Source organism: Salvia hispanica, chromosome 2, assembly GCF_029641045.1.
Source record: "Salvia hispanica isolate PSC_SH4W2 chromosome 2, Shi_PSC_v1, whole genome shotgun sequence".
Taxonomy (NCBI): Eukaryota; Viridiplantae; Streptophyta; class Magnoliopsida; order Lamiales; family Lamiaceae; genus Salvia; species Salvia hispanica.
This window is the reverse complement of record NC_142693.1, coordinates 61,738,472-61,760,380: the sequence shown is the minus strand read 5'-3', so window position 1 is coordinate 61,760,380 and position 21,909 is coordinate 61,738,472. Positions and strand designations below refer to the sequence as shown.

The 21,909-nt window shown below is 35.2% G+C and overlaps 2 protein-coding genes and 1 pseudogene across 5 annotated transcripts; all 3 read right to left on the bottom strand.

Moving 5' to 3' along the window:
• Nucleotides 1–6,181: 6,181 nt before the first annotated feature.
• LOC125199461 (serine hydroxymethyltransferase 2, mitochondrial-like) lies at nucleotides 6,182–8,739 on the bottom strand (annotated as a pseudogene). The gene is made up of 8 exons (XR_016135598.1): nucleotides 8,644–8,739; nucleotides 8,389–8,510; nucleotides 7,892–7,968; nucleotides 7,448–7,571; nucleotides 7,272–7,364; nucleotides 6,580–6,684; nucleotides 6,443–6,508; nucleotides 6,182–6,326 (listed from the first exon to the last, which is right to left on the bottom strand). The product of XR_016135598.1 is annotated as a serine hydroxymethyltransferase 2, mitochondrial-like (transcript).
• A 3,743-nt stretch (nucleotides 8,740–12,482) lies between these two features.
• On the bottom strand, nucleotides 12,483–15,175 carry LOC125209875 (gibberellin 3-beta-dioxygenase 1-like). 3 transcript variants are annotated; one of them, XM_089063726.1, is made up of 3 exons: nucleotides 15,031–15,175; nucleotides 14,655–14,988; nucleotides 12,483–13,041 (listed from the first exon to the last, which is right to left on the bottom strand). In XM_089063726.1, the coding sequence occupies exons 1-3, from the start codon at nucleotides 15,173–15,175 to the stop codon at nucleotides 12,483–12,485; spliced, it is 1,038 nt and encodes a 345-aa protein (XP_088919852.1). The 3 variants fall into 3 exon arrangements, with proteins under 3 accessions (XP_088919852.1, XP_047965412.1, XP_088919851.1); XM_048109455.1 differs by having other exon boundaries at nucleotides 14,655–15,000; nucleotides 15,049–15,175; XM_089063725.1 differs by having other exon boundaries at nucleotides 14,655–15,175.
• Nucleotides 15,176–18,868: 3,693 nt separating this feature from the next.
• On the bottom strand, nucleotides 18,869–21,268 carry LOC125207761 (gibberellin 3-beta-dioxygenase 1-like). The gene is made up of 2 exons (XM_048107242.1): nucleotides 20,766–21,268; nucleotides 18,869–19,430 (listed from the first exon to the last, which is right to left on the bottom strand). The coding sequence occupies exons 1-2, from the start codon at nucleotides 21,266–21,268 to the stop codon at nucleotides 18,869–18,871; spliced, it is 1,065 nt and encodes a 354-aa protein (XP_047963199.1).
• Nucleotides 21,269–21,909: the final 641 nt, after the last annotated feature.

Genomic DNA, 21,909 nt, shown 5'->3' with positions numbered 1-21,909 from the left:
GTTGTGAAGGCTGTAGTTAACTATTTATAGTGCTTGCTATAACCTAATTGGAATAGGAGAAGTAAAATATGAGTAAAGGCAGATAAAATAAGCAAATCCAAATATTATAGGATTTGTGTTATAACGGATTACTAAATATTTTTGGATGTCTGTCTTTTGTTTTATTAATTAATTAATTGTTGATGGATAGATTTGGATTATTTTAATGTTTTATTTAGTGAGTTATTTTGAGATTAGGATTGATTAATTATTTTTTTATTCGTATGCGATTTTACCGCTACTAATCCAATTCTTTTCATAGTTTATTTGTACATATTTAAGTAAAGAGGACTTAAGTCCAACATTAAAACGTTAATGCATAACCAATAATCATTGGATAGCTAGAGGATATAAATTTGATAGGTGACAAATCTGATTCTAACTCTAAACGGGGTTTGGTTTAGTTCATAAGACTAATCATGCTAGCTAAAGGATAAATACGTCTCCCTTCGTCCCATTTTAGGAGTCCGGTTAACCATTTTAGGTGTCCCACTTTAGGAGTCTCAATTGAAATATCCCATATATGGGTACTAAGGCCCAGATTCCAATAACCTTTTTTCACTCACATTTTATTATAAAACTAATATAAAAAAGTACGTAGGACCCACATTACACTATTTTTTTCACCAACTTTCCTTTACATTTCTTAAACCCGTGCCGAACTCAACGGGACTCCTAAAGTGGGACGAGTGGAGTAAAATTATCTTATGTGCTTTGTGATACAGTCCAAGACGTTGATAGCGAGAGCGGTAAAAATGACGAAGACGTCAAATGTGTCGGATTGTCCTCAAATTTGATGAATGATGGGTTTCGGGCACGACGAAGACGTCAAATGTGTCGGATTGTTCTCAAATTTGATGAATGATGGGTTTCGGGCATCCGAGATAGTATATGTAGGGCGAAACAATGCTTTTTAAATTTTATTTTAATTTCAATTTCAATTTCAATTGTTTCCTTTCATATTTCTAAGGTTTTTGGACCACTTATAAATAGTGGAATAGTTGTTTTTTAAGTCAGATTTTAATATTGAATAAATAAATTAGGGTTTCTTTGAGATTTTCGTGTGATAATTTTGTCACGTGGTTATGATGAATTGCAAACTACTCCCTCCATCCTGCATTAACTAATTCTTCCTCTTCCTCGTTTTTTTTGGGTATTTTACTTTTTTGTTTTTTATTTTAATTGAGATTTTTTTTTCTTAAACAATTTTTTTTCATTGGTGTATTAAAAATTGAGTTGTGTTAGTTTTTCATATGCAAATAGAATTTAAGATGAAAGTCTACTTTCGTCTTGAATATGACCATAAGAATATGATTTGGCGAAGAACATTATGGATTATATGACAATTATACGATTTAGCAACTACTCCCTCCGTCCCACATTTGTAGTAACATTTAGTTATGGCACGAGTTTTAAGGAATTAGTGGAGTGTGTAATTAATGAAGTGAGAGGTGGAGTGTGTAATAAATGAAATGAGATGGTGAAATGAGATGATGAAGTGAGATGATAGAATGTGTAATAAATGAAGTGAGTTGGTTGAAGGTGGGTCCCTCTTTGACTTTTTGGTTTTTATTTTTGTTTTGATTTATTTTAATATAGATAATGGCATTTGGGTGTAATTTTAGTGAATAATGAGGTAAAATTTTATGTGCAAATATGGTAAATTCTAAATGTTACTCTAAATGTGGGATGGGCTTTTATGGCAAAATGTTACGACAAATCTGGGACGGAGGGAGTAACATTAATGGATATTTAATAAGTTTCAAATCCTAAACATTATGAATTACAATATTTATTTTATCCTAAAAATGACGGTACAGTTAATGGACATGTAATATCGAATGTGAACTCTAGCAACAAGCTTTAATTAATGGATATGTAATATCGAATGTAAAATCCCTGGACAAATAATAGATGGAGTCTGAAATTAGATATGGAAAATTGAATATTGAATAATAATTTGTGAAGAATAAGCAATTCATAAAACAATTTATAATAGACAAACAATAGTTATTCCTACGTAATAACACTACATAAAATAAAGACACAAGAAATATAAGAAAGTATTGGAGCAAGAACCTAGCTAAACCCTAAAAAACATAGAAATACCAAATCATTTAAAATTGAATGGTGAAGATCCCTGTCCTCTTCCTTGTGAGGCAGCATCATCATCAAAAATGATCGAGTTTGGTACTGAAGCTCTAGCATAAGCATCAGCAACAGCAGTAGCAGTATAAGCATCATCGTTCGATCTTCCTTGAGATAAACCAGAAGCATCGTAAGTGTTCATGCTCGGTGAAGATCTAGCATAAGCATCAGCAATACTAGAAGCATCATCGTTCGATCTTCCTTGAGAGAAATAAGAATCATCGAAATTGATGAAGCTTGATGAAGGTCTGGCATAAACATCAGGTATGGCGATTGCAGTAGCAGCAGCAGTAGAAAAATCGTTCGATCTTCCTTGAGAGAAGAAAGAATAAGCATCGGCATCATTAACAACATTAGCAGTAGCAATAGCAGCATCGTTCGACCTTCCTTGAGAGAAAGGAGAAGCACTGATGGAGCTTGGTGAAGGTGTAGCAAAAGCATCAGTAACAAATACATTAGAATCATCAGTAACAGCCATTGCAGTAGTAGCATCGCTCAACTTCATTTTTCCTTTTAGTATAGCATCACATTCTTCTACAGTGGTGAGATCGTGAATGCTAGCTCTCATTCCATCCTTCTTCTTCGCCGCTTGACGGATGGAGAACTTCTGAGCATGGCTCGACACTTGAGCCGGCGACCGCCCCTTCAAATAATGCCTGCTAATATTCCTCCAGTCGCTCACCCCGAACTCCTCAACCCCTTGCAGAAAACATCTGACAACCAAATAACCAGAATGACACGAGATTTTAGGTGAATTTATTAAATATAATAAAATAGATAAAAACATAATTAAATATTCTAATCAAGACAGCGAAGGTCTAAATATAGAAAGTGGATATCTTAACGTACTTGTGTTCTTCGACACTCCAAGACTCGCCTTTGTTCCGCTCGCATAGGCTGCGGTTCGACCGGCTTGGACCAGCTTCCGGAAAATCAGGATAGTCCGGAATTTCAACATCGCCAGCTTCTATAGCCGCGACGTCCGCCACCAATATCTCGTAATGCACTAATATATCATCCAACGATTTTTCGGGAAACAGTCTCGCGATATTTTCCCACCGGTCCGGGGAATGCTCCGGGAACGTTACTAGTGCGTTCTCGAAGGTCTTATCCTCGTCCCAGCTCCACTCCGCCTCCGCCTCCGTGTTCATGTTGGCGGGGATGGAATCTCGGTTCCAATCCATGTAAGAAAAATTATTTTGATGAGAGAAAAAGATGATTTTTTTTTATGTAAGGAATGTTGTTGAAACTAATGATTGTTGTGAAGGCTGTAGTTAACTATTTATAGTGCTTGCTATAACCGAATTGGAATAGGAGAACTAAAATATGAGTAAAGGCAGATAAAATAAGCAAATCCAGATATTGTAGGATTTGTGTTATAACGGATTATTACTAAATATTTTTGGATGTCGTCTTTTATTTTATTAATTAATTAATTGTTGTTGGATAGATTTGACTTTTGAGAATCGGGTTTGATCCTTTTTTTAATGTTTTGTACTTGCTGCGATTTTACTGCGCTACGTACCAATCCAATTCTCGTCATAGTTTATTCCGTTATATAATAGTCAAACATTGAACATTAATCCATAATCAATAATCATTGGATAGCTACGGATTTTAAGTTTGACACGTGACGAATCTAATTCTAACTCTAAACGGTATTTGATATTTGGTTGAGTTCATCAGACTAATCATATAAAGGCTAAATATTAAAATTAATTTATGTGATCCACTGTGAAACGGCCAATACACATTGCCGTTGCCATGATTAATGATGGATTTCGAGATTGTTTGAAGGGTAAAACAGTACTTTTAAATTTTATTTATTTTTATTTTGAATTGTTTCCTATCAAGTTTTTCTTTCAACATATTCTAGGGGTTTTTGGACCACTTATAAATAGTGAGAATAGTCATTAGTTTTAGAGTAAGGTTTTAGTATTGAATAAATTAGTGTTCCTTTGAAATTTTCGTTTAATTGTTCTGTCTCAGAGGTTGATTGTCATCAATCTACTTCTATTGGCCTTTTATTTAGAATAGAGAAATTGTACAAAAAATTTAAATATATCAATAATTTATCAAGCATAAACACAAATATAATTAAGTACTAGTGTGAAAATAAAAAGTATTGCTTTCTATCGATAAGAATAATATTTAATAAATATTGAGTTTTTGAATGAAGTTATAATAATACTATATTGACATGTTATAAATTTTAATTTAATATTTATAAAATTAAAATGAAATATAAACATATTTTAATACATTAAGCATGTTTTACCACTGAATATTTTTTTGTGAAATTTTTTTATTTATATTTTTTTTTGAAATTTTTTATTTCCAATTATAATTTATCAACAAAAATATTATTTATAAATGTCCTAATGCCATCAGTCAATAATAAAGGTACTCCCTAGCCTCCGTTCCTTTCATAGTTGAGGCAGAACTTTTCGACGTGAAGTTTAAGAGATAAATATTGAGTGTATTAAATAAATAGATTGAAAAGTAAGAGTGTTAAAACTCTTCAAATCTTGTCACACATCGATTTTGTAATGATCCTAGTTTGTCTATATAAGTGTGGAAACCCTCCCCAACTCTTATAACGGCTTTTAAGGGGTGAATGACTCATTTCTAATAAAGAGAGAATAAAAAATAGACAAAATAAAGTAGAAAGTGAATAAAGTAGAGCGAATAAAGTAAGAGAGAGTAAAATAAGAGTGAGAAAAGTATTACTATATATGGAAATGACTCAACTATAAAGGAACTTTTTTAAATGAAAAAATGACTGAACTACGAGGGAATGAAGTACTAAACCAAATGAACTAAAGGGGAAGGAAGAAAGAAAGATTATGAAAAACCAATTTAACAAGTAATAAACTCAAAATAATTAGAATAAGAAATCAATCCATAATTTGTAGAAAGAAAGCCTAATTAATTTTAAGTTTATCCATGTCTAAATCATGTAGCTCGGGATAGTGCTCGGTATAGTGCGGAATTTCGACAAAGCCAACTTCTATGTTCGCCAAGTCTTCCAGCAATATTTTGTAATGTGCAAATACATCGGTCGACGATCTTCCAGGCAACAATGCCGCTATATTTTCCCACCTGTCCGGTGAATCCTCCGAGAACGTCACCAGGGCGCCCTCAAAGATCTTGTCTTCGGCCCAGCTCCACTCCGACTCCGGTGTTGTATTGCTTCGGCAGCTGCTCATGATGGCAAAGGGAATCTCGCGCGCCTCCAATCCGTGTAAAGTAAATATATTTTTTTGATGAGGAAAAAAGAGATTTGTGATAAAAATTTTGTTATTTGTGATGCTATATTTATAGTGCTTTAAACTTATATGCTAATTGTTTATTTTCGATTCATAGTTTTCCGCATGTGAAGATTCATATATATGCGATTTTATCACTCCCAATCCGGTTCTGCGCTTATTTCTTTTATATATTTATTGAGGAAAATTACTTTTTGCCATGATACTCTTTACTTTTTTCTTTTTTTCACCTAATATAACCTAATTCTATTTTGGATAAACATAAATTAAATATAAAATCAAATCATATATGATTATCCAACATTTTTAGATTTCAATTTCAATCTCTCTTAAAATATCAATCGCTAAACTATGAAAATTAAATCATATTTATCCAAGAGATTAAAGATTTAAATCTCTTACGTAAAAATATTGATTTTCTGTTTATAAAAATTGTTAGTGATGATCTAGAGTTTCTGATTAATGATTATCCTCCTAGCTAGACATCGGTCGGCAGTGACATATCCATGAAACGAAACTCATGAAGTAAGACACACTGAAAACAAACAAAAAAAAAACACACTAGTGGACCCCAACCCCGAAAGATTGGGGCATAGGTACCACAGCGGGTCTGCGGCAGCTCCAAAGGCTGGTTAAATGGATTTTTCCAGCCCTCAGGGCCGGTGGTGGGGTCATCGACCCTCCGACCCCACCTGGATCCGGTAGGAGAGGTCAATGCCGTCGAAAATTAAAAAGTGCCCTTACTTAACATTTATATTGGTCTAAAGAAAGTGGACAATGAAGTGCAAATGCAAATGTGGTATACCTTGTCTCTTAAATTCACCAAGACAAGATGGTTCTCAGTTCCACCTGATATTTCTCTATCAATGCCTGCAAATAGGGTATTTTAATGTGATAGACACAAAATGCTACTAGTTTAGAACTAATAAAAATATGTTGACAGGCTCTGTTGTATCCAACATAACTTTCTTGCGCAGAAGTGTTACCTCAGCAAACTTTGAGCAGTTACTTAGAACTTGCTCTTGATAAGCTCTGTATTCGGGTGTCATGGCCTGCATTTCAGAATAATAAAATCAGCAAGGATCAAATTATATTTGCAAGGAGTAGTCACTAGTATACTTGCCTGTTTTAGTGCAACTGCTAAGCCAGATATGGTATGATTGTACGGTCCACCTTGAAGCCCAGGAAATACAGCTTGATTGATTTTATCCTCATAATCACACCTCAACTGTCAGGTAGAACTCAAATTTAGAAATATGGATTGTCTACAATAAAAAACTACCGCAGAAACTGCTTTATTTCATTACGCACACTTTGGAAGCAGAAGTTCCACAAAGATGAGAAACAATAGTTTCGAGTAAGGACATACTGCACTGTAAAGTATTTATAATGATAGACTAAACTATTAGGATATCGGCATGGTTGTTAATATGGCTTCATAGTAACACATGAAGGTTTCTGTAGAACATCCTATTTGGTTTATAATGCACAAACAGGATGGTGTACAGCTATGTATGCTATGCTGAATCCTTCCTTTTGTTTTCTTTTTTATATTATGTAAGGACATAATTTATCCACTTTGCACTGAAGTCGGGAAACACATCCTTTTTCCTAATCGAAAATAGTATTTGCCTGGCTCTGGCCTCTAGGTGCCATTCATATGACACCACCTAGCTTCAGGAGTTCTGACTTCTGAGTTCATATATTTTTAAAATTTTAATATAGCATAAACAGAAGTTGTGACTGAATGATGGAAACATTGATAAGGTTTCTCTCAAAACTTAGAAGACTTCTAAGAAAATTAATATCAGGTACCTGGCCATAGTCAACATAGCCAGTGCTTTCATCTAGTCTGTAAGGCATTGTCTCAAAAAATATGGACACAGCACTAATCTTCTTTGCGTCAGTCTGTATTCCAACAATTCAAAGGAGCATTAGTGGATCTAAAGATGGAAGAACGAAAAAATGGAACTTTACGAACTTGGAAGTACCTGATAACCATGTGACAAATGACCACCGTGAGGAAGATCAAGTGCCATTATCCTCTCATGAGGTTTTAATAAAGCAGTATAAACTTGAAATTAGAAGGGGATCCAGAAAGGGACTGCACATTCACTGCAAAGATAAAGCGTAGCAGTCTTGATGTCTAGTTTATAATGTTAACAAATAAAAAACCTATGTAAAGCCCATTCCATTCCAGAAGCAGGATTAGTCTCATTAGTTTCCAACATGATGGAAAGGCTTGTTAAAAGTAATCACTAATCAGTCAAGTCAAATAAGTGGATATGTGATCAGAGAGCAGCTGGTGCAGATGTTTGAATCAGCATAACGTTTCCAGATTATCAACATGCATCATTGGTCATTTATAGTTTCAACAAATTTTATTCCTCATTGGTGTGGGGAATCCTAGATAGGACCATACAAAAACTGCTTACCTCCCCATTTTTCAGGATCCAGTTGGAAGGTTTCTAGCGCACGCTTCTGACACAATCTCTCTGCCATGTCAATGTACCTTAACACAGGAAGGTTAAGACTATCAATATTTAAAACACATTATGTAGAATTGAAAACGGTTTAAAGAATCTTAGCAGTGTTGCCCTCAAATGCAGCTGAAAATCAAGTATCACACCTCTATTTCGAGCTCAGAGTTACTTTTAAGAGAAATTCCAGGTTATTCTTCAGATGGAATGGTTCTCATTATTCATGAGAGCCAGTGGTTAATGTGACTAATATAGATCCTTTTCCAAACTGTAACCATTGAGTTTCCCTGTTATCAGTATCTAACCAACAAATTTTTAAATATAGCAGTCTGAGAGTAACAAAATCAGAATGCAATGTGCTATTCAAAACTGCAAATATCCTCACACAGTGAAAGATGAACGACAAAACATAAAATCGAAGAGCATGGAACAGAGGATAACCGTCAGCATACTCATTGCCTCCATAATATCTCGCACCAGGGTATCCCTCGCTGTATATGTTAGTCATAACTGATCCAACAGCTTGCATTACAGATAGCAAAGTGAAGTTCTCTGATGGTATAAGCTCCAAGCCCTAAATTCACACTCAACTCAACAATCAAAACCACATATCTTCCCCAAATGCCGCCAAATCAGAGCTCAGCAAACCAATTCAATAAGAAACACGAATCTATTCAACATACATACACATTGAAAAAAACGTATACCTTCCATCGCCTGGCCTTCTCAAGCTCAATGATGTCCGCGGCCTCCGGATCCACCTCTTCCAGTGGCGCATTCAATTGATTTATCCACTGGCCACAACAATTTCAAGTTGAAAACCATGTAACGGGATAGAGAGAACGCATGGAGGAAAGGCGCCGGAGAGCCATGGCAGCTGCAAACTGTTTTTCTCCCTCAGCAGTGTGTTTTCTGCACGGTGTTATGGCTTGATGACGACGGCGCGCACTATTATTTATTCCCTCCGTCCCGTTTAAGATGATACGTTTTTTTTAGTTTGTCTCAATGACACGTTTACTTTGATACGATTTTCTAGGGGTGTCGAAACGGGTACCCGCGGGTACCCGCACCCGATTTCGGCCCCAAAGGCAGTCCCGATACCCGTCCCGCACTGTGTCGGGTATTACCCGATACCCGAGTCGGGTATCCCGCACCCAACGCCGCGGGTACCCGACCCGACCATTTTTTTTGTTTTTTTTTTTAAATCTTATTATTGTTGTTATTTGTATATTTTACTCCATAATATACTGCCAGCTCAAGATGTTTCGAAACTAAATACATTCATAATATGCACAATTGTTGATCATCATTCGTAAGTATTTGATTTAGATGGATTCATTTTAAAAACAAATAAAAAATACGTAGTCCTAACATGAGTAATAAGTTTTCAATCATTCATATACACTCACACACGACATATGCAACACATGTATGTCCAAAGTAAACCCTGTTCTACATAATATACAATATATGTATATGTTAGTATGTTACTGAATTAGTACATAATAATATATGAAAATAAGATTATGAAAATTATGTTAGTATATTACTGTGTGTATGTGTTACTATAATTAAAAGATTAAAAGTTAAACAAACTTAACTCATTAAAAAAGGGAAAAAAGAAAAAAATAATAATGTTGTGAGCGCATATTTAAAATTTTATTATAAACAATCGGGTAATTGTCGGGACTAACGGGTAACCCGTTCGGGTATCGGGTATACCCGATACCCGCAAATTCCAAAGTATGGATACCCGATCCCGACCCGTTTCCCGTTTTCATCGGGTAGCGGGTATCCAATACCCGCCGGGTATCAGGTCGGGTAGGAAATTACCCGATACCCGCTACCCGTTTCGACAACCCTACGATTTTCTTTTTAGTCTTTCCCAACTAAGATGACACATTTACTTTTTCTCACATAACTTTTTCTCCCTCCTATTAAAATATTCATCTTTTTTTATCACTATACTTTACTACTTACATCCATTTTTTCTCTCTAGAATTAAATATTTTAACTAATAACTCTTAAAATCTTGTGCCGCCTAAGAAATGTGTCATCTTAGCCGTGACGAAGGAAGCACTTTTTTATGAAAATACATATATATTCCTGACGTCATCCCAATCCAACGTAACATCGAAGTTGGTGCCCAGTCTCCTCACAAAGGTTTTCCCAATTAAAATCTTTTAAAAAATAGACATTAAATATACACATCAGTCTTCTCTTTGTGGATCCTTATTCCACTACATACCTTTATATACAAAGTTAAACAAATTTTTAAAATCTATATCAGATTAAATTGGAACCAACTTTATGGGATGATTAAGTCAATTTTATTAAGTCCAAGGCCTTTGAAAAGTTTTTCTAAAGTAAGATTATGAAATTTTTTTTGTAAAGTCCTTCCGTGTCCAAGATAATCGAGTTGTATTTATTTTTGGGATGTCCTATTATACGTAAGTTATTTCTCTTTTTAGCAAATATATTATTTTTCTTATTTTATTCCCCACCTGCTTTATTCTCTTTTCACTCCTCTACTTTTCTCTCTCTCATACTTTACTTTCCCCACTTAATTATTTAAATATCAATTCTTTAAATCCCGCCCAAAAGAAGTGCTTCGCTTATCTTGGGATAGAGGGAGTATTAATATGGATACACACCTCATGATTTCGGTTTTCTGTTGCATTTTAGTCGAGGATTGATTTTGACTCTCTTCATAATGTAACACAATTATGTCTCATATATCTCTGTTTTACTATTTCTACTTTTTGTTCGGCAATTGTGTTTCGTATTTTCGTCGATAATGAAGATATGTACATATAGGAACAAAGCCACAGGAGTATGATTTAGTTGCTGACAACAATAAACAGGTATAAAGATAAAATAAGATTAAAAGAAAAGGAACTTGAAAGTGTTTCCTTTTAGTTGGGAGTAGGCCAGTAGGGTAATTAGCAGTATGACTTAGGCTCCTGTTAAACTATTTTTCGGTACAAAATTTGGTGATGTAGATTTACTATTTCTAAAAACGTGTCCTCATTTTGCATGGATAATTATTTAAACATGTTGTTCTCTACTAAAAAGTTTCACTTTATATAACTATTGCAAAAACTTGCACTTTATTCTTGGAAAGCTTGAAGTTGAATTCTATGAATGGATTAAAGTATTTGACTGAGCTAATAACCCCTCTAAAATATATTATAATTAAATTACTATAAAGCTAGTATAATTTTAATGTAATACTCCTTAAAACGATTAATAAGTAGTTTAGGGTTATAAATTTATTCGGTGTGTTTTATTATGCCTTGAATCTGTATAGAATATGTTTCCGAATTTGGATATGATTATGTTTTCGAATTGGGATAGGATCTCATGTATGTCTATATATATGGGAGTATGGCACATAATTTTGTAATCTGAAATCTGTAGCCACAATCTGAAAACACTCTGAATGATATCCGTTCTCCGTTTATGCCTGTAGTCGTATCCAACGCAACGCTGGTGAACCACGTCAATTCTGTGTGTCTTTACGTTTCTGTTTATCTCAATTACACAATTGCTCTTTCTGTCACAACAAACTGGTATCAGAGCCAGGTTGGCGTCGGGTCTGGCCTGAGAGACCCATGTTCGAGTGGGGCCGACGATCCTGACAAGTCTGAGTCGAGCCCGTAATGTGTCTCGATGTGGTCTCGGTTTGAGGGGGAGGTTATCCCACATCGAAAATCTGAGGAAAGTTGGAAGGTTTATATAACCCATGTCCAACCCCAATTATAGTTTGAGGCCTTTTGGGTGTGACCCAAAAACAAATCCGTGCGGACTAGACCCAAATCGGATAATATCAAACTAATGCTGCTGACGCCGACAATCCTGACAGTGTAATTGGCTAAGTTTATAAAATCCTTAAAATAGATTATACTAGGTTTTTTGAGAAGTCAGAGCTTTATGACTCAGCTTATAAACTCCAAACAATAATTGTTTAAAAAGTTGTAAGTGGGTAACAACTATACGCAAATTATTCTGGCACTTTAAAAACTTATAAGCTATTGACATATTATATCTTATAAATTGTTCAGAGATCATGTAAGATGTTGAGAGCTTACAAGTTTTCTAAAACAATGTTAGTGTTACGGATTTAATATCTCACGTTGAGGAAAAAAAGCAATCAGTGTGGACTGTGAAGTTTATAGACTAAAATAGGCTCTCTCACTCCCTCTCCTATGGCAATAGGTTAATTTTTTGGGATGAATTTTTCTATTTGGTTTGTATTAATTAGCAAAGAGTAAATCACACCAATACATTGCAACAAATCTTCAAAGAAATGAGCTTGGTCATTACATTAGCCCTCTATAGCTTGACTAGGAGCAACTCTTAGAATCTTACAAACACACTAAAACTGTAAAACACACCGACGCACAATAAATAAGACACCTAATGAGGATAACTATAAACTAACCATCAACCATGCATTTGGATGGGACGAGTTGCAAAGAAAACATATACATAATGAATCTTTTAGAATTTGGCAAAGAGCTTTTTCAAGATGATTAATTAATAATCAAATTTGAATAAAAGAAAGAGCTTTATCAAGATGCTTATTCTTGAGGCCGATGTACTCCTTAAATGTGATGGCCCGGAACCGTGGTGGCCCTAGCTTAGGCAGCGGGGTCAGCACGGCATCAGCTGGAGGGCCATAGAAGTATCCCATTGTAAATCTATGGCTCATCTCATTTGGAACAACACGATGGAACATATTGTGGAAAACGCCGTTGGACAAAATGTGCATGAGGTTGCCAATGTTGACGATTAGGGCTCCTGGGGTGGGTCGGATTGGAACCCATCCGACCCCCTCTTGCATGACTTGGAGGCCATTGGTATTGTTTTGATGCAAGATAGTTATTAGTAATGAATCGGTGTGTGGTGCAAGGCCGATCGCCTGGCTAGCGTTTGGGCAACAAGGGTACGAATTGAGTTGCAATGGACCTTCTGATTGATAGAGAAATGACGATGAAAGTTTTTCACGATCTTCTTCGTCCACTCCCAATGCCTTGAGCATGACGATCAAGATGTTGTAGGCTAGTGATTTCATCTTCTTCTGGTACTTGTCCATCGCATCACTGACAAACAACTATGAATTTCAGTCTTGAATTTTATTTGATAATAATTCATATCAACAACTAAAATTAGGATGAGTTGTTGTTTCAATTGTAGCATGCCTTTTATGGGTTGGACTTTTATAGATATATTCACTTTTTCATAAAAAAAAAAACAAATTTTTATAAACTGTACTTGAAAAGTGGCATGTATGATGATATGGCCTGCCTTCAATGGTGGTAAGGACGTGATATTTGTCGTACATAAAATTAAAATATTTGTAGTGTGATTCTTGAAAAACACAGACAAAATGAAAAGCAGTTAGAATAATAAGCTAAATAAGATTCTATTAACAAAAGGAGAGAATATATTAATATTCCGATTTCTTAAAAAATAAAATTCTCTGACATACTATCAAATTTTTAAATTAAAAGATGCTCAAATGTATAATCTTATACACAAGAACAGGTGACTCCAAGAAGAAGGGAAACCACCAATTTAGTGATTTAGTGAATTCCGATTTTCGAGGATTAAAAAATATGATATACCAATGATTAAGATCCCATTTAGATCCAATCCATCAATCAAACCACCAATTACTTTGTGTTGCATTTGAATAAAACACCCACGTATTTACGTTTATTTAGATGCAAACTCTACGTCAAACACTCCATTAATTAAACAAAATTTAACTTTAAAAAATACTACAAAGAAATAATTTTACTCCTTGTTCCTACATTTATAGTCACATTTAGTTAGGGCACACGTTTTAAGGAATTAGTGGAGTGTGTAATTAATGAAGTGAGATAGTGGAGTGTGTAATAAATGGAGTGAGATGGAAGAGTGAGATGGAGGAATGAGATGGTAGAGTGTGTAATAAATGAAGTGAGATGAAAGAGTGTGTAATAAATGAAGTGGGTTGGTTGAAGGTGGATCCCTTGTTGACTTTTTGGTTTTTTATTTTTGTTTTGGTTTATTTTTATGTTGATAATGACATTTGGGTGTAATTTTAGTGAATAATGAGGTAAAATTTTATGTCCAAATATGGAAAATTCTAAATGTGACTATAAATGTGGGACGGACTTTTATGGCAAAATGTGACTATAAAACTGGGACGGAGGGAGTATTTCTTTGTAATTTTAATAGTGTATGGGTATTGCGGCATTACCCAGTTCATAAAAATACACAAAATATTTTGTAATGAAAACCGAACCCAATCTTGTCTCTACATACACACAAACACACACAATTTTCTGCATGAGTGTGTGAAACTGCATATTAATAAAGCGAAAAATGTTAATTTTAGAAACACCAAATAGTGTAAAATTAAATACTCCATCCGTCCCCAAAAAGTATGAACTTTGAGTTCGGCACGAGTTTTAATAAATAAAGAGAAAGGTAAGAGAGAGAGAAAGAGCATTGGAAATAATGTTAGTGGAGAGTGAAGTCTACATTATTATATTGGTATAAGTGTTAATGATAATGGTATAAGTTGTAAATAAAATGATGTGTAAGGGTAGTATGTTGTTTGAATTTTTTAAAATTAGAGAGTTCGTACTCTTTAGGAACGGACGAAAAATAAAATAGTTCATACTCGGGGCGGAGGGAGTATAGTAGTAATAGTGCATGAACATACCAAAACTCTTCATAGTGATTGGGCCAAAGCAGCTTGGCATGTTCCATGGGCGACCCCGCAATAGTAAAGCCTTCATGCCACATTAATTTTGAGTAGAACGGAGAAAACCGGGGCACGCCGTACCCGGTCACCCCGTTCGGGGCCCGGAGGACCTTCAGCTTCTGGTCGTTTGGAAGCTCGAAGAGCCTCCGGGCTTGCTCCTCGACGTCCTCCACGAGGTCATAAGGGACCCCGTGGTTCGTCACCTGGAACACCCCCCACGTCCGGCACGCATCTCCCACGAGCTCCACTGCGTCCGGGGCTTGCAGGTCGATGACCGGAGGTGATGCTTCCACTGGAGGTGATGCTGCCACCGCACGTGGCTGGCGCCCCAGACACGTGCAACGGTTATTACCTGAGTCATCATCGTCTGTCCAGACATGGGACTCAGGAAGTTGCAGGACTGACCCGAAATCGAGTGGGGTTGTGTTATTGGGATGGATGTTGGTGTCTTCGTAGGCGTTTGAGATAGATGTGGCCATTTTTTTGGTGTGGGTTAGGGTTGAAAATGAGAAACCTTTTTATAGTTTTATATCAACATTGTTGTGTGTGTGTTATGATGCGCATTCATATTCATATTCATATTCATAATCATGTACATTTACATTTATCACTCTTTGCTATAACAAAAATTTGGAGTATTGATACTTCTGTAAATATAGTATATATTCATAATCATATACATTTACATTTATCACTCTTTGCTATAACAAAAATTTGGTGTTATGGTACTTCTGTAAATCTTAAACGTATTCTTATTCATATACATTTATATTTATCGCTCTTTGTTGTAACAAAAATAAGAGTTATGGTACTTCTGTAAATATAAATCAGTTTCATAAACATATTCTTATTCATATACATTTACATTTATCACTCTTTGTTGTAACAAAAATTAGAGTTATGGTACTTCTGTAAATCTAATTCATTTTCATATTCATAATCATATACATTTACATTTATCGCACTCTGCGTTAATAAACATTGGAGTTATGGTACTTCTGTAAATGTAATTCATATTCACAATTATATACATTCACATTAATCACTCTTTGCTATAACTCATAATTATATACATTTACATTCATCACTCTTTGCTATAAAAAAGTTGGAGACATTTACATTATTATTCTTTGCTATAACAGAGTTGGAGTTATGATATTTCTGCAAAATGTATTTAAATTTGAATTCATTGTAAACTTTTTGTGCACGCATTAATTTAATATGACTGACCATTCTTTATTTGTGTACATTCGTGGTTAAATGGATATATTTTTTTTTTCACATATAGTAGTAGATGATAATTATACTCTCCACTCAAACACAGTATTAGTGCTACTCCCTCCCGTCCCTCGTAGTTAAGTCATTATTTTATTTCGGAAAGTTCTATCATAATTGAGTCATTTTCATATATAGTAGTAACTTTTTTCTCTTTCTTACTTTATTCTCTTTCTACTTTATTTTCTCTACGTTTTTCTCTCTCTTACTTTTTTATCTATTTATTTAACACACTCAATATCTCTTTCTTAAACTCTAAACCGAAAAGTTTCGCTTCAACTATAAGGAAACTGTAAGGGAACAGATGGAGTATAATTTAACTCACTGTTACTGATGTGGACATTTTAAGTATCTTAGTAATTAAGTCTAAGGAATCATATATAATTCCATTAAAATTGTTGTACAAATGCAATATACACCAAAATAATTGGGCCCAATGAATTACTACACCAAAGCCCAACAGAACGGAGGCAGAATAGAAATTATTCGTCAACAAGTTCAACAGATTTCGAGTCTGTCTCCACACTCATTGTTTGTCCTCTGTTATAAATTAGTTTGTATATAAAGATAACGCTTACTCCGTTTCAAATAATTTATCCCATTTTTCCATTTCGATCGTTCCCACATAATTTGTCTCAATTCACTTTTCATCATTTTTGGCAGTGGACCGCATATTCCACTAATTTATTCATATTCACATTTTATTATAAAACGAGTAATAAAAGTAGGACCTACATTCCACTCACTTTTTCAATTCACTTTTCATTACATTTCTTAAAACTCGTGTCCGGTCAAAGTGAGACAAACTATTGGGGATAGAAGGAATATGTTTTTTATTTTATAAATTTTAGATAATGGCCTGTTACTGAGTAAAAGTTTGACAAAAATTATGATTTTAGTTTAACTTATTTTTTTGTAGTTGCTGATAAAAAACTTCATTTGATTTCAGATTTTAGTTCTCTTTAAGATTGTCACACATATTCATACTCACAATATGTTGTTATAAGTGATTGATTTTTATTTTTATTCTTTTGCTTTTGCTAATAATAGAAAATAAGTTATTATAGAATATTCTTTTGAGTTTGAGTTTGTGATTGATGTAATGGTTGAATTAAAATTGTAAGTATGATATTTATTATAAATTGGGTTTAGATTTGATGTAAATACTGAGTTTACATTTAAGATTGAACCAAGCACATTCAAGTGCTAGGAATTGTGCTTGGTATATGAGGCTGTTGTTATGCTCGGAATTTTGCTCGGAAAAAAATCCGAGGAAGCAAATAGCTAGCACAGTGGGTGCTCGGAAAAGTGCTCGGAATAGTAGGGATTTTCCTAGCACTTCGTCTATTATCCTAGCACTTTAATTTGGTGCTCGGTATATGTTGTTTTTTTTGTACTGATATATATATGCAGTAGGAATGTTGTTATTCGCTCATTTATTTACTTATTTCTTTTGGAATGCTAGATCGCTTTAAGAGCATCCGCAATGGTCGGCTAGCGACCGGCTAGCCGATTCGTCGCGCTGGCCGATCGGCTAGCCGAACCATTAGAGTCGGCCAGCGCGAAATCGGCGAGCCGATCGGCGTGAGCTGGCCGATCGCTCGGCGCTGGCCGCCATTGTGGCGGCCCGATCGGCCAGCGCCGAATTTTGTTTTTTTTTTTAAATTCTTTTTTTAAATTTTTTTTAATTCTTTTACAAAAAAAATTTAATTCTGTTTTTTTAATTTTTGAAAAACTATATAAACGCGATTTTCTCTATCTCTAAATTTCTGTACAAGAGCAACATCTAGCGATGGACAACAACAACTAGCCCAATACAAAATTAAGACCTAAAACAGAAACAGCGAGACCCCCGTTCGGCTAGCGGCAAACTATAACAGATTCAAGGTGGCTCGTGTGTGGAAGCCCGGATTTTTTTTATTATGTTATTTTTATGATTTTTAGTTAATGTACTTTTTTTTATTTAAATAAAATTAATGAATTTTCCCGTATATGTCTCGTAAATTTAATTCCATATTTTAATCGTAATTTTAATTCCGTAAATGTAGTATATTTTGAATTATTTTTATTGCGGCTGGCCTATGGCTGGCCTAAATCTGATGTGGCAGGTGGATTTTTTAGTGTTGCTGACGTGGCAGGGGAGAGAATGACTGGCCTATTGCTGGCCTAAGCACTATTGCGGATGCTCTAAGGAATCTTCCTAGAAATTTGGTGGGTTTTTTTCAGAAAGAGTACTGTGTCATCTGACTTCACTGTTCCACAAAGATGGTCTTTATCGGACTCGATTCCATCGAAACTCATTTGTTTTGATAGTGTTTTTTTTTTTCATAAAAAGTAAGAAATCGAATCAAATGCTTTTTTAGAATCAAAATGGTTGAAAATCGTACTATTTTTGTTGGATGTTGATGTTATATGTTGTTGATGATTAATGGATTTCTATATACTATAATTAAAATGTTCTTATTAATTCTGCATGTTGTGATGTGCATAGTATAAATTGATTAAATTCATTCCTTATAGCGAATGTATAAATTGGTATCATATCATGTACAACATGCGTGCATAGCAATAATGGCCACATGCAAATTTGGTGTGTATATTATGAAGTCAGTCAATTAAAATTAATACCACAAATATTAAACCTTGGAATCCCAAAAGAAAGCCTTACATGACACTTGCATTACAAATTAGCCCTCTATAGCTTGACTAGGAGCAACTCGTAGACTCTTACAAGCACACTAAAACTGTAAAACACACCAACGCACAATAAATAATGAGGAGTAACTATAAACTAACCATCAACCATGCATTTGGATGGGACGAGTTGGAAAGAAAACATATGCATAATGAATCTTTTCGAATTGGCAAAGAGCTTTTTCAAGATGATTAATTAATAATCAAATTTGAATAAAAGAAAGAGCTTTTTGATTATGCTTGTTCTTGAGGCCGATGTACTCCTTAACCGTGACGGTCCGGAACCGGGGTGGCCCGGGTAGCTTAGGCAGCGGGGCCAGCACGGAATCAGCTGGAAGGCCATAGAAGTATGCCATGGTAAATCTATGGCTCGTCTCATTTGGGACAACACGATGGTACATATTGTAGAAAGTCGCGTTGGACAAAATGTGCATGAGATCTCCAATGTTGACGACTAGGGCTCCTGGGATGGGTCGGACTGGAACCCATCCGACCCCCTCTTGCATGATTTGGAGGCCATCGGTATTGTTATGATGCAAGATAGTTACTAGTAATGTATCGGTGTGTGGTGCTAGGCCCATCGCCTGGCTAGGGTCTGGGCAACTAGGGTACGAATTGAGTTGCAATGCACTATCTGATTGATTGAAAAATGATGATGAAAGCTTTTCACGATCTTCTTCGTCCACTCCCAATGCCTTGAGCATGACGAGCAAGATGTTGTAGGCTAGTGATTTCATCTTCTTCTGGTACTCGTCTATCGCATCACTGACAAACAACTACGAATTTCAGTCTTGAATTTTATTTGATAATAATTCATATCAACAACTAAAATTAGGATGAGTTGTTTCAATTTTAGCATGCCTTTTATGGGTTGCTAGACTTTTATAGATATATTCACTTTTTCATAAAAAAAACCAAAGTTTTATAAAGTGGACTTGAAAAGTGGTATGTATGATGATATGGCTAGCCTTCAATGGGGGTAAGGACGTGATATTTGTCGTACATAAAGTTAAAATATTTGTAGTGTGATTCTTGAAGAACACATACAAAATGAAAAGCAGTTAGAATAATAAGCAAAATAAGATTCTATTAACAAAAGGATAGAATATATTAAATATTCCGATTTCTTAAAAATAAAACTCTGACATACTATCAAATCTTTAAATTAAAAGATGCGCAAATGTATAGTCTTACAAACAATAACAGGTGACTCCAGGAAGAAGGGAAACCATATAGTAATTTGGTGAATTCCGATTTTCGAGGGAAACCATATAGTAATTTGGTGAATTCCGATTTTCGAGGATTAAAAAATACTCCTTCCGTCCCATGTTACTTGAGATGTTTTTTTCCGGCACGGAATTGAAGAAAGTTGTGTTTAGTAAAATAAAAGAAAGAATAAAGTAAGTGGGATTAGATGTTTTGTTTTATTCAGAAAAAGAGAAATGATTCAAATAACTTGGGAAAATTCAAAATGGAATACGACTCAAGTAGTTTGGGACGGAACCAATGATTAAGATCCCATTTAGATCCAATCCATCAATCAAACCACCAATTAATTTGTGTTGCATTTGAATAAAACACCCACATATTTACGTTTATTTAGATGCAAACTCTAAGTCAAACACTCCATTAATAAAACAAAATTTAACTTAAAAAATACTACAAAGAAATAATTTCATTTCTTTGTAATTTTATTAGTGTATTAATGGGTTTTGTGGCATTACTCAGTTCATAAAAAATACACGAAATACACACAATTTTCTGTATGAGTGTGTGAAACTGCATATTAATAAAGCGAAAAATGTTAATTTTGGAAACACCAATTAGTATAAAATTTAATAAACATTATATTCTCTCCATCCCACAAGAATATACCCTCTTTCTTTTTTAGTCCGTCCCACAAGAATATGCATTTTCCAATTTGTAACTCTTTTCACTTTATGAGGTGAGACTCATTTTCCACTAACAATATTTTAATTACTTTTTCTCTCTACTTCTCTCTTACTTTCTCAATTTTGCATTAAAATCCGTGCGACCCAAAGTGTATATTCTTTGGGGATGGAGAGAGTATATAAATATAGTAATAGTGCAAGAACATACCAAAACTCTTCATAGTGATGGGGCCAAAGCAGCTTGGCATGCTCCATGGGCGACCCCGCAATAGTAAAGCCTTCATGCCACATTAATTTTGGGAAGAACGGAGAAAACCGGGGCACGCCGTACCCGGTCACCCCGTTCGGGGCCCGGAGCGCCTTCAGCTTCTGGTCGTTCGGAAGCTCAAAGAGCCTCCGAACATGGTCCTCGACGCCCTCCAAGAGGTCATGAGGGACCCCGTGGTTCGTCACCTGGAACACCCCCCACGTCCGGCATGCATCTCCCACGAGCCCCACTGCGTCTGGGGCCTGCAGGTCGATGACTGGAGGTGATGCTGCCACCGCACGTGGCTGGCGCACCAGACACGTGCGACGGTCTTTACCTGAGTCATCATCATCTGTCCAGACGTGGGACTCAGGAAGTTGCAGGACTGACACGAAATCGAGTGGAATTATGTTATTGAGATGGATGTTGGTGGCTTGGTACGCGTTTGAGATAGATGTGGTCATTTTTTTGGTGTGGGTTAGGGTTGAAAATGAGAAACCTTTTATAGTTTTATGTCACCTTTGTTGTGTGAGTGTGATGATGTGCATCCATATCCACATTCATAATGATATACATTTACATTTATCACCCTTTGCTGTAACAATAATTTGGAACTGTGGTACATCTGTAAATGTAGTTCATAATCATAATCATATACATTTACATTTACATTTATCACTCTTTGCTGTAACAAAAAATGGAGTTATGGTACTTCCGTAAATCTTAAACATATTCATATTCATAACGGTGCGTCAGGGCGACACTACTCTTAAAGTAACAACATGACAACAAGTAACATGCAATCTGAAATGCATATGCAAGCAATATATAATATATAGACAAGCAATTCGGCAAGGGTGGATCTACATAGACTTGTAGTGGGGCAATTGCCCCTGCTCAAAAGTTTACTTATATACAAATTTTTCTTCAAATTTGAATATTTATTTGAGTTTCTTCTTAAATGCCCCTCAAATTATTTGCTTATGTATATATTTTCCCCTCCTAAGTTTAATTCCTGGCTCCGCCTCTGCAATTCGATATATAGTTCCAAGCAATATGAGATATGAAATCAGAGCACTATGGTGACTCCATAGTTGAAATGACA

Excerpts from the sequence above, each read along its gene's own strand:
- LOC125209875 (XM_089063725.1), bottom strand. The coding sequence starts at position 15,175 with ATGGCCACATCTATCTCAAACGCCTACGAAGACACCAACATCCATCCC. Across the intron at positions 13,042-14,654 it reads AATCACTATGAAGAGTTTTG|TGATGCGATGGACAAGTACC; the intron begins GTATGTTCATGC and ends GTTGTTTGTCAG.
- LOC125207761 (XM_048107242.1), bottom strand. The coding sequence starts at position 21,268 with ATGACCACATCTATCTCAAACGCGTACCAAGCCACCAACATCCATCTC. Across the intron at positions 19,431-20,765 it reads CATCACTATGAAGAGTTTTG|TGATGCGATAGACGAGTACC; the intron begins GTATGTTCTTGC and ends GTTGTTTGTCAG.